At 51.5% G+C, this 11,990-nt stretch overlaps 1 protein-coding gene across 2 annotated transcripts; it reads left to right on the top strand.

The window, feature by feature from the left end:
- The first annotated feature begins 1,283 nt into the window (after positions 1-1,283).
- On the top strand, positions 1,284-8,777 carry MIOX (myo-inositol oxygenase). Of its 2 annotated transcripts, XM_069102927.1 has the most exons (10): positions 1,288-1,394; positions 2,833-2,901; positions 3,137-3,217; positions 3,415-3,577; positions 5,149-5,216; positions 5,530-5,639; positions 6,193-6,260; positions 6,517-6,566; positions 6,932-7,044; positions 8,340-8,777. In XM_069102927.1, exons 1-10 carry the CDS (start codon positions 1,380-1,382, stop codon positions 8,446-8,448), a joined length of 846 nt encoding a protein of 281 aa, XP_068959028.1. In that variant the 5' UTR covers positions 1,288-1,379; the 3' UTR covers positions 8,449-8,777. The 2 variants fall into 2 exon arrangements, with proteins under 2 accessions (XP_068959029.1, XP_068959028.1); XM_069102928.1 differs by lacking the exon at positions 8,340-8,777 and having other exon boundaries at positions 1,284-1,394; positions 6,193-6,345; positions 6,932-7,017.
- The last annotated feature ends 3,213 nt before the right edge of the window (positions 8,778-11,990 follow it).

Here is an 11,990-nt window from a genome sequence, read left to right as displayed (position 1 = left end):
TAACCCGGGTGAGGACACGGAGAAGGAGAAGTCAGATCATTAGGAGGACCAGGAAGAAGCAGGGCCATGAAAATCTAGTGTCGATAGTGTCGAGGGGAGAAGGGTGATCAGCAGTTTCACAGGCTACAGAGAGGCCAAGAAGAGTGTGGATGGAGAGGAGACCATTGGGTTTGGCGATTAAGAGATCACGGGTGACTTTGGAAAGGGCAGTTTCCATTGGACGGTGAGGTTGGAGGCTAGTGTTAAGAGAAGAGTGAGAAGAAGGTACTGGCGATACCCATTGTAGATGGGGCATCTCGAGTCACGGGATGGATCGAGGGAGGGTTTTTTTGAGCATGACACACAAACATGTTTGTAGGCAGAAGGAAAGCAACCAATAGGTAGGGAGAGAATGGAAGTTTAGTGAGAGAGGAGATGTATTTGAGAGATGTTACCATGGACAGAGTGGGCAATCTGCTGGAGAAAACGGATGGGGTGGGATCACTTGTGCATATAGAGCCAACTCTTCATGCAAGAAAGCTGAAGGGGAAGATAGTGATAGAAGAGTGATGAGCTGAGGAGGAGGGGAGGAGAGAGAAAGCTCTAATGACTGAGCTGCCTTCTCCATTTCCCTCAAGATATCATGCTCCTCCAGCCTTACTGGCCTACCTCCTTCCTTGGGGATTCTTTGATTACTCTGCTGGCCCGTCTTCCACTCCAGGGGAGCCCATTCCTCTCCCATCCCCATCCCACTCCATCCGATCCCATCCTATCCCATCCCATCCCATCTCATCCCATCCCATCCCATCCCATCCCATCCCATCCCATCCCATCCCGTCCCATCCCATCTCACCCCATCCCATCCCACCCCATCCCACCCCGTCCCATCTCACCCCATCCCATCCCATCCCATCCCACTCCATCCCATCCCATCCCATCCCATCCCATCCCACTCCATCCCAACCCATCCCGTCCTGTCCCATCTCACCCCATCCCGTCCCATCCCACTCCATCCCATTCCATCCCATCCTGTCCCATCTCACCCCATCCCATCCCACCCCATCCCACTCCATCCCATCCCACCCCCTCCTGCTCTCTCTCCAAAGGTGTTTTCTGTGGAGTAGAGATCAGAGTGGGCCCTCCAGGGAAGGGGGAGGGGATAGACTCTGACATATTAACCAGTGGTGAGCAGGCCAAGGTCAGCAGGTTAAATGGTCACTGATTACCTCTTGGTCAGGACCAACTAGCTTGGATCACATCTGGTCACTTCCACCAATGTTTATGTAACCTAAGGGTGTATATATAAGAGCCCCCTGGGCTCCGACAGATCACACACAAGCCACAGGTGACACTCTACACAGCCCCTTCCCATCCTGTTCATTACTAGGCCTGTGGCCAAGATGACGACTCTCATGGTGAGTGTTCTGTCTCCCTAGATGCCTTTCAAAATGCTGCTGGGCTGTCCCCCTTCTCTAGGTTGCTTTGGGGTCCGGAGTCCCTGGGTCCTGCCTCTTCCAGACTGCTCCCGGAATCCTCAGTGTCTGGGTTCCCCCTCTTTCAGACTGCTCCCAGAGTCCTCAGTGCCTGGGTTCCCCCCTCTTCCAGACTGCTCCCAGAGTCCTCAGTGCCTGGGTCCCCCCTCTTCCAGACTGCTCCCAGAGTCCTCAGTGCCTGGGTCCCCCCCATCTTCCAGACTGCTGCTGGAGTCCTCAGTGCCTGGGTCCCCCCTCTTCCAGACTGCTCCCAGAGTCCTCAGTGCCTGGGTCCCCCCTCTTTCAGACTGCTCCCAGAGTCCTCAGTGCCTGGGTGCCTCCTTTCCAGGCTATTCATGGCTCCAGGGCCGTGAGCTCTTGGGTACCTCCTCAACTGCTAGGCTACTCCAGGGTTCTGAGCTCTGGGTGCCCCTCCTCCAGTTTGCTTCCACAACTTTTGAGGCAAGGAAGTGGCTGAATATGCAGTTTGGGGAGGCATGATTCGCCACCCTAGGCTCATTCACTCCCTTGCTCCAGTCCCCAACAGGGGCCCCAAAGTCCCCCCAACTAGGCTGCTAAGGGACAAATATGGGAGGAGGCTGGGGAGCAGAGCGAGGGCCTGTTGAAGAAAATGGGGAGCAGAACCCAAAGACTTGGGACTTTCAGGCCCACAGACCTGCATCATCACTTTTCCCACCTCAATGCTGGGGACAAGCCAGAGCCATTCTCTTCATCTCATTAGAGGGGAAACTGAGGCCTGCAAAGGCCCAGCAGTGCCCGTGACACCCCCTAGCGATTGTGGCTCCCAGTTCCTGGGGCTCCCCCAGACCCTTTTGCCTGGGAGCGGGGCTCGTAAGCCAGTTTTGCTCCTTCCTTCTGTCCTTGGTGGCTCCCCTCCCACTGGTCGCAGGGCTCAGCTGACCCAAAGTTGCGTTTTCTTGTTTTCTCTGACCCCAGAGGCAGGGCTGAACCTCTTTGAGACCCACAGTGGCAGGGTTCTCTGCTCTGTCCCCCCCTCCCGGCCCAGGCGGACAGTGTGCATGTGTGCCGGTGACTGAGTGGGTCTGAGAAGAATCTGGATCAAGACTCAGTGGGTCTGGAAGGAGGTGTGAGTGACCAGTGGACCGTATCTGAGTACATCTCGGTTTCCCAAGGCTGACCATTTCTAGGGCAGTGATCCCAGCTGTCCCAGGGTTATTGAATCTTTTTTCTCCCTCTCTAGTGATATTCTGGAATAAGGTACAGATGCTGATGCTTCTGGGCTGTGGCGTCCCTTCCCCCTCTCCTGCCCCTCCTGAGGCCTTCTCAAACAGAAGCCTAGCCTTCCTTTCCTCTCTCACACTGGCTGAGCTCACCTCCTCCTCTCCCCTTTCCCTCATAGGGTCCAGACCCTTCTCAGATATACCGGCCTGAGGGGGGCAAAAACAAAGAGGACTTCCGAAACTACACTGTAAGAGCTGCCAGCTTGGCCTAGATAGCGTTCCCTGTCCCTGACCTTGACTTTGACCCTCCCCTGCCATCCTGGAGAGAACCACTTCAGTGGCCAGTGAAGGAGGAAGGGGGCGGGGGGGGTGGTGCAGCCAAGGGGTAGAAGACAGAGGGTCAGAGGGTCAGGGATAAGGAGGCCTAGGCACAGTGGGGTGGAAGGGGGAGGAGCTGCAGTCTAACCTGGCTGGGCCTTGCAGTCAGGACCCCTCCTGGATCGAGTCTTCAACACCTACAAGCTCATGCACACCTACCAAACTGTGGACTTTGTCAGGAAGAAGGTGAGATAGGAGAAGGGGTCCTTTGCCTTGGGGCAACTGATCTGGGTCAGCGGTGGGCACCTGTCCTCGGTCATGGCTTCGTGTCTTTAGTGAGGGGTCTGGGACCTGGGTGTGATGGTGTCAGTTTCCGTGGTGTCATGGGATCCATTTTAGGGGATAATGGATCCTTCTTCCCAGTGTGTGGTTCTCATCCCCAGATCGAGGAGTATGGCAGATTTTCCTACAAAAAGATGACCGTGATGGAGGCTGTGGATATGCTGGACAGGCTGGTGGATGAGTCCGACCCTGACGTGGACTTTCCCAATTCATTCCATGCATTTCAGACAGCTGAGGGCATTCGGAAGGCTCACCCTGACAAGGGTACCTCCTGCTTCCTTCTGTCCCCCAGCTTCCCTGCTTTTGTCCCTATTCCTCCTGAGGGGTCCCCTCTCAGCCCTCCCCGGGACAGATTCATCCTAAACGTGAGGAATGGAGAGCCTTGACTCACTTCGTCCTGTGGTCTCAGGGTTTTCCCCTCTCTTATCCTGTCTTTATGTGAATGGACCAGGTTCCTTCCTCCCTTCCTCCCTGAAAGGTGGCTACAGGTTTAATCTGCTCCCTGTCCCATGCCCTGCTACCAGAAACCATCTGGGGAGGACTCTCTCTCCTTGTTCTGAACCCAGGGGCTCCCTGGATCCTGCCCTCCATGTTCTCTTGGCTGGGCACTAGGGCAAGAGAGGTGATGATCTTCTGCCTGGGCAGACAACAGCCTGGGTACCAAGTCCAGGCTCAGGCTACATTGAGGAAAGATATTTTTTAATTAAGGTCCTATTATGTATAGGGCACTGGGGGTCAAGTGCCAGGGAGGAAATAGTTCCTGCCCTTCAGGAGCATGCTTCCTTAAGAGTTACTTCAATTCCCTTCCTACTTCCCAGGTATGGAGATTAGTGCAAGGTGGAATGACTCTATGTGAAGTAATTTAGGAAGAGGCTTCCAGAGAAAGGGGCCCCAGAGAATCCCAGCAATAGTAACATGTTTCTACTGCTATGAACTTTACACAGCCCTTTCCACCGCCAGGGAGAGAATGTGGGGGTCGTTTCTGCTGGCCTCAGACTTGGCCGGTCTGCCTTTCCAGGCCATCCACTCGGCCCCTTCACACTCTCTCTGCTGTGGCCAGATTGGCTTCCCTGCTATTCCCTTAGCTTGGCAAAGCTGCCCCCGGTTCCTGTCGTGCCCTCCCTCCTCTTTTCTGCCTTGCAAAATCCGTTGTTTCAATCGTGTCTGACTCTCTGTGGCCCCTTCTGAGGTTTTCTTGGCAGAGACACTGGAACGGTTCGCCCTTTCCTTCTCCAGCTCATTTTACAGATGAGGCACACAGGGTGAAATGACTTGCCCAGGGTCACACAGCTAGGACGTGTCTGAGGTGGGTTGAGTCTTCCCGACTCTGGACCCAGAGCTCTGGGCACTTTGGTGCCCCCTAGCGGCCCCGTCAGACCCGGCTACTCAGGTGTGACTTCCTATGGGAAGCCTTCCCGGATCTCCTTAGCTGTTTGTGGATGGCCGGTCCTGCCTCAGACTGTCCTGTCTATACTTGGCTTGTCTAGGGAGTTCTCTCCCAGGAGAATGGAAACTCTTGGAGGGCAGGGCCTGCTTTCACTGTTCCCAGCCTTGAGCTTTTCTCTCCCTAGGAGATTCCAGATAGGTGCTTGGTGGCCTCGGGCACCTGCTTCCTCCTTTGTACAAAAGGGCACGACTCGTTTGAGCACCATTTCTGGAGAGCCCTCGGGGTATGGTGCTCAGGAGCTTCTATCCAGGGAGGTCCAAGCTTGGATTGCCACAGGTTCCTGCCTTTGGGAGGCTAGGGACCCGCAGCAGAGCCCCCTTCTGCCCTCCCAGTCCAGGAGCTGCACCCCTCCCCTCCTCACCTTCTGTCCTGGTTTCTTCCTCCCTAGACTGGTTCCACCTCGTGGGGCTGCTGCATGATCTGGGGAAGATCCTTGTTATGGCTGGGGAGCCTCAGGTAAGAAGGGGCAGCAAAGAAGGCGGAGTCCAGCCCAGGCACTGCCTTCGGGGCTCTGGGTTCCGATCTGTGCTTTATGGATTCTGGTTTGGGGTCAGAGGCTGGACTGGTTCTGGGCTCTAGGCTAGGATGGGGCTTCCAGCTGAGCTTTGGCCACTGGCCTCTGGGATGGGTTTCGAGCTTGGAGTTCCAAGGCTCCTGGGCTCTGCCCTGAGCTGGGAGCTCTCGGCTGGGATCCATTTTGAGGGCTGACTCAGGGTCCCATAATCTATGGCCACAAGTCTGTGATTCCGTCGCCTTCCACATCCCACAGTGGTCAGTTGTTGGAGACACCTTCCCTGTTGGCTGCCGCCCCCAAAAATCTGTTGTCTTTTGCGATTCAACTTTTCAGGACAATCCCGACACCAAGGACCCTCGATACTGGTGACTCACCCCCCCAACCCCAGAGGTCTTTCATACACAGGTTCCCCCACCACAGATCTCTTGTGCAGAGTACCCCCTGCTCCCCTGCTTACACACACACACTCACACTCACATACTCTCACACACATTCACACAGACACTCACAATCACAGACACACACACTCTCACATACAGACACATGCACACTCACACACAGACACACACTCACACACATTCACACAGACACACACCCTTATACTCAGACACATTCACACACACACTCACATATTCACACACAGGCACACACACACACACTCACACACAGACACTCACATACACACAGTCACACACAGACACACACTCACACTCATACCCGCACACATGCATACACACTCACACTCACACACACACAATCTTTGGCTTTGTGATTAGAGATGCATATGAGCTCTACCCAGACACACCTGAAGAACCGTCTTTGGTCCTTACCCCTCCCCCAAATCTCCCCACCCAGACCCCCCCCCCCCAGGCCTTTGCCCCCCTCCCCATTCCTCTTCACAACTCTGACTTTTTCCAGCACTGAGTATGGGATGTACAAGCCCCACTGTGGCCTGGAGAATGTACTGATGTCCTGGGGCCATGATGGTGAGACCTTTCCCCTTGCCCTCCACTGCTTCTCCAAAGACTCTTCCCTTCCCCAATCACATAGGAACCTGCAGGAAGCCCCAAGGTAAAAACAATGAAACCCACCTCCCCTTTTATAACCCAGGGCCAGGGCTGCTATCTATGGGCTCCTGTGGAAAGGGGGTACAGTATTAGTAGAATGGAGCCTTGTGGGATATCTCTCAAGGTGACGACTGCTGGGTGGTAGCCAGGCCTGTGACCCTCTTTCCTTATACAGAGTACATGTATCGAATGATGAAGTTCAACAAATTCTCCCTGCCTCCGGAGGTGAGTGGGGTCAAAGTGTCTACTTCCCAGCCTCCAGCTGCTAACAGTGCAAGGCTCCTAGATGCCACATGCTAGGCTCTGACCACCAAGTAACCTTGAGAGTAGGGATCCATGGGCCTGTGGGGCTGGGCCGTGTTGGGCCCAGGCTTTCTGGGGCCTTAGACCTGGGGTTTGGGAAGGACTGTTGATGAATCAGAGCAAAGAGGAGGCTGGAAGATGCTGGCTCCCTGGGGGTGGGCTTGGGAACTTACCTGGCCAGGCCAAGGCCTGGCTTTCCCAGGGCTTGGTGGGGGTAGGAGGCCAGGATCTGGGCTAGCCAGAAAATGAATGAAGGGGCCATAATTCCTCCCTCCCTCCCTGTCTAGGCCTTCTACATGATTCGCTTCCACTCCTTCTACCCTTGGCATACCGGCGGTGACTACCGCCACCTCTGCAGTCCTCATGACCTCAGCATGTTGCCCTGGGTGCAAGAGTTCAAGTAAGGGCTGGGGAGGGGTCTCAGAGCTGCCCCCTGCTGAAGTAGATCAGGGGACACTATTCTGGGGTTCAGGCAGGATGTGGGGGATGAGCCTCCTGCCTCTCCTTAGGCCAGAAGAAGCAGCAGGGGTTGGTGGGGCAGATTTGGGAATCCTCAGTAGGGGAGGAGCCCGTCCTTGGCTCTGGGCCCTATTCTTCCCCTCCTCTGGCCCAGGACCCACTGAGGATTCTCTTCTGTAAAGTGCCCACTGCATACAGGGCGCCATGCCGGGTGTTGGGGATGCAGGTGTGAAGAATGGCATAGGCTCTGCCTTCGGGAAGCTTCTAGTCTAGTGGAGGGCTGGTAGTGTGAGTCCAGGAGGCAGGCCTGGCCTTGGAGTCTGGGGACCTGCATCCCAGTCACTTACAAGGGGTGTGATCTTGGGCAAGTAGGGAGGCATTCTGTGTGGTGGGAAGGTCACTCACTGGAGTGACCTGGGTTCCAACCCAAGGCTGACCTGGCCATGTGGTCAGAAGAGCTGAGCCCCATGGGAGGGGCAGAGCTAGGAGAGCCCTTAGAAATCTCCTCATTTTACAGATAAGGAAACTGAGGCAGGGGCTCATCCCTCTAGAGCTGGAAGGAACCTGAGACCCTGAATAAGTTCAGTATACTTATTTAGCACATGAAGAAATGGGGAATCAGGGAAGGAAAGTGACTAACCCAGGGTCAAACAGAGCATTTGAGCATGTCTCCAGAGCCTGTGCTATTTGCTTCCTGGGCCAGGACAGGGCCGAGGGAGGCAAGGCAAAACCCCCTAGGCTCCCCTGACCAATGTCCCGAGTGCCAGCTCACACCCAAACCTCCCCAGCAGGTCCAGGTGGGGCCTGAGGAGTCTGCAAAGTGCAGGCAGGGGAGACTGAGCCCGAGACTGAGGAGCAGGAGGGAGCCTGAGGTGCAGAGTGTGGCTGCCCCTTTTCTGACAGACCCCAGATTCCTCGATATCCCCTGGGGGTCAGTCACCATCTGAGAGCCTCCCCAGGGACACAGGCAGCTGGCAGAGGGCCTCATTCACTCATTCATCTATGGAGCAAGTGTTTGTTTGGCAGGATTCTGGCTCAGGAATGTGGCAGATGCAGAGACTGGGGAAGGACCCCATGAAGCCCTTAGCTATTAACGCCTTAGCAGAGTTTAGCTGTCCTTCAGTTAAATGGGACAAAAGCATGGGGAACTAAGGCTGGGAGGGGTAGGGGCAGAGGCGGCTCCTTTCCTTCCTGGGGGTGCCCTGCTCACTGACCCGTTTTCTGTACCTCTTACAGTAAGTTCGATCTCTACACCAAGTCAGGGGACCTGCCAGATGTGTCCAAGCTGCGTCCATACTACCAGGGCCTCATTGACAAATACTGCCCTGGGGTCCTCTGCTGGTAACGGCCTCTCCTTGGCCAGGCTCACTCACCTCCCCAGGGGCAGCCGCCCCCTCCCTTGTGCACACCAACCTGTCCACAGGCTCCTTTCGGCCCCTTCCTCTGTGGGGGGATTATCAGCCTAGAGACCACCCCTGGGTCACCAGTCACCCCCTCCACTGACCTGCAGCAAATTCTGTCCCCATCTCATCGGCATTGCCAGTTAGCAGGTGCCCATCACTTTTCTGTTGCCCATTCTCACTACCATTTCCATCTAATGGACCACACACTCCCCTCCAACCGTACCTGCAGACTCTTAACGCTCCTGCCAAGAAATAAAGAATGTATATGGCCTTGGTGTCTTTCCCTTCACTGTGTCTGGAGAATTAGGAGCCTGGGGGTGAGATCTTGGGGTTCAGAAGTGCCTCCTGTAGGAAGGGCTCCCTGGACGTTCTCCACTCTCCACCCCCCCCACATCCCCCTTCTTTCCTCCCTCAACCTCAGAGAACCTCTATCTCCTTCCCACTCAACATCTCTGGCAATGGGGCCTGGCCCCCCCAAGTCTGGCCATATGGAGGGTAGAGGTTGGGAAAGGGAAGCAGAGGATGAGAAGTTCTGGGGCCTTTCAGGAGTAGAGGGTCCTTGAGGACCCCAGCCTGGGAGTTGGGATTTAAAGGCACATCCCAGAGATTGGAGAGAAGGTGACCCCAGCGGGGCCTCTCTCTGCTTCTGAGGGGTCTGACTTGTTTTCTTTGGACTTCTGGTCAGCTCATCTTTTCTTTAATGCTGTCCTGGGACTGAGCATGGGCAGATTCCACAGACCCAGGGGACCCAGGTGCATTTTCCCAGCATGCCTAGGTAAGGGCTATGGACCAAAGAAGTAAGAACTCCCTCCCCACCAAAATGTGTCTGATTCCTCAAGTTACACAGGCTTCTGGCAGTCAAACAAAAGCATTTCTTAAGCCCCCTGTGTACCAGGCAATGTGCTGTACACTGGGGATACAACGAAGGACAAAGGCTAGTCCCTGCCCTCGGGAGCTCCCAGTCACCTGGAAAGGGCCTTAGGACCCATCCTAGAGCAAGAGGAGAAAAGTGAGGTGTGGAGAAGGGCATAGGACTTGTCCAAGGTCACACAGGTAAGAACTGTGGGAAGTCAGATCCTCTCCTTGGCTCATGGGCAGCAATGACACCTCCCAGAGGGAACGGACAGCAGCGGTTCATTTTTAAATGAGTTTTGTGTGTCAGGAAGTCTCTCGGCATCCATCAATCAATCGTCAAGCAGCTTAGTTAATAGTCAGCAAGCATTTCTTCAACACTGTGTGTGACGCCTGGCCCCAGCAGGACCAGCCTGATGCATTTCCTTCCTGCAGAGGAAAGAATGTAGGGGTTTGGGGCATTTCCAGGCTGACTCAGTCAAGGCCAAGCTTTCTCCGCCTCAGTTCTAGGAGAACCTTTGGCCATTCAACAAAGAGGGAACATTCACTTCAGAAAGGGTTTACTGGAGAAGTGTCATAGTGGGTCATCTAAGTCACACACACATGCACCCACCCACATACATGCACACCCATGCACGCACTCACACATGCACACACATGTGCGCGCACACACCATATTGAACCACCATTAAACTGAAGAGCATCACAGGGGCAGGTAGGTGGTGCAGTGAATAGAGCACTGGCCCTGGAATCAGGAGGACCTGAGTTCAAATCTGGCCTCAGACACTTAACACAAAAATTAGCTGTGTGACCTTGGGCAAATCACTTAACCCCAATTGTCCTGCCTTCCCCCTTCCAAAAAGTAAAAGAAAAAAAAAACAACCTTGTCTGGACAAAATTCAAGGAAAAAAAACTTCGTTTCATTTTTTCCCATGAATTCCTTGATTTTTTAATTTATGGAATAAAACTAGCATTTACATAACATAGTATAATAAAAAAGGTGATTGTGCATGAAACTGCAAATCTATTATTTACAACTTGCTATTCCTTTTAAATACATAACAAAGTTATCATGTAAATGTCTTTTTTTCTTCCCTTCTCCTCCCTAGAGATGGCTGCCAGTAGACACAGGCATGTATGTCTATGTAAAATCATTCCATACATACTATTTATCAGTTCTTTCTCTGGATGATGTCTTCTGTAGTTAATTTGGATATTTATAACAGTCAAAATGACTTAGTTGTTCAAAGTAGGTCTGCAAAAGTGTAAACTGTTACTGTAAACAATATTCACTTGTTTCTGCTCATTTCCCTTTTCATTATTTTGTGCAAGTCTTTCAACGTTTTTTCTAAGATCATTGGGCTCATCATTTCTTACAGCATGATCATAAACCACAACTTGTTCAGTCATTCCCCAATTAAGGGGCATCCCTGCAATTTCCAGTTCTTTGCCATTATGAGGAAAGCTGCTATAAATATGTTAGAGCATAATTTACTTTTCCCTAATCATTTTTGGCAATAGACCTACTAGTGGAATTGCTGGGTCAAAGGGTATAAGCAATTGATAATAATTGATAAATAATTTTGGGGCATAATTCCAAATCTCTCTCCAAAATCAGTTCACAGATGTACCAACAATGAATTAGCGTCCCAATTTTTCCACATCCTCTCCAACATGGTTACTCTCCTCTTCAATCATTTTAGCCAATCTTATGGGTATAAAATGATATCTCAAGACTGTTTTAATGAGAATTTCTCTAGTAGATGATTTAGAGCATTTTTTCATATGACTATAAATTGTTTTGATTTCTTTATCTAGAAACTTCCTGTTTATATCCTTTCAACATTTATCATGTGGGGAATGACTCATATTCTTGTAGATTTTGCAGTTATTTATGTATTTGCAATATGAGACTTTTATCCGAGAAACTGTCTACACTATTCCCCTCCTCCCCTCTATTTTTGCTTTCCTACTGATCTTGGTTACATTTGTTTGATCTATACAAAACCTTTGAAATTTAATGTAATTGAAATTGTCCATTTTATACCTCCCTCTGCTCTCTACCTCTTATTCATTCACAAACTGTTCACCTATTCATAAGTCTGATAAGTAACATGTTCCACATCCTTCAATTTTTCTCATAATCCTCTCTCTTTATATCTGGGTCACTCATCCACTTTGATCGTATCTTGGTAAATGGTTATTATTTGGTTAATGGTTAGATTATTGGTCTATGCCCATTTTCTGCCAGACTGCTTTCCAGTTTTCCCAATGATTTTTTTTTACCAAATAAAATTCTCATCCAAGTCTTTACATTAGTCAAATACAAAATTACTATATTTATTTGTTGCTGTAAATTGTACTTCTACTCTGTTGCATTAATCTACAGTCTTATTTCTTAGGCAATACCGGCTAATTTTGATAATCACTGTATAGGTTAAACCTCCTTCCTTTATGTTTTTTTTCCTTTAGTTCCTTTGGTATTCTTGACTTTTTGTTTTTCCAAATGATTTTTAAAATTATTTTTTTCTAATTCAGTAGTTTTTTTGCAATTTAGTTGGGATGGCATTGAATATATAAATTAATTTAGGTAAAGTTGTTATTTTTATTACATTGGCCCTGCTTACTCACA

This window comes from Petaurus breviceps, unplaced genomic scaffold (assembly GCF_028583685.1).
Source record: "Petaurus breviceps papuanus isolate PSGF00001 unplaced genomic scaffold, PetGlider_PUasm1.0 558, whole genome shotgun sequence".
NCBI lineage: Eukaryota > Metazoa > Chordata > Mammalia > Diprotodontia > Petauridae > Petaurus > Petaurus breviceps.
This window is presented reverse-complemented; position numbering and strand designations above follow the sequence as displayed.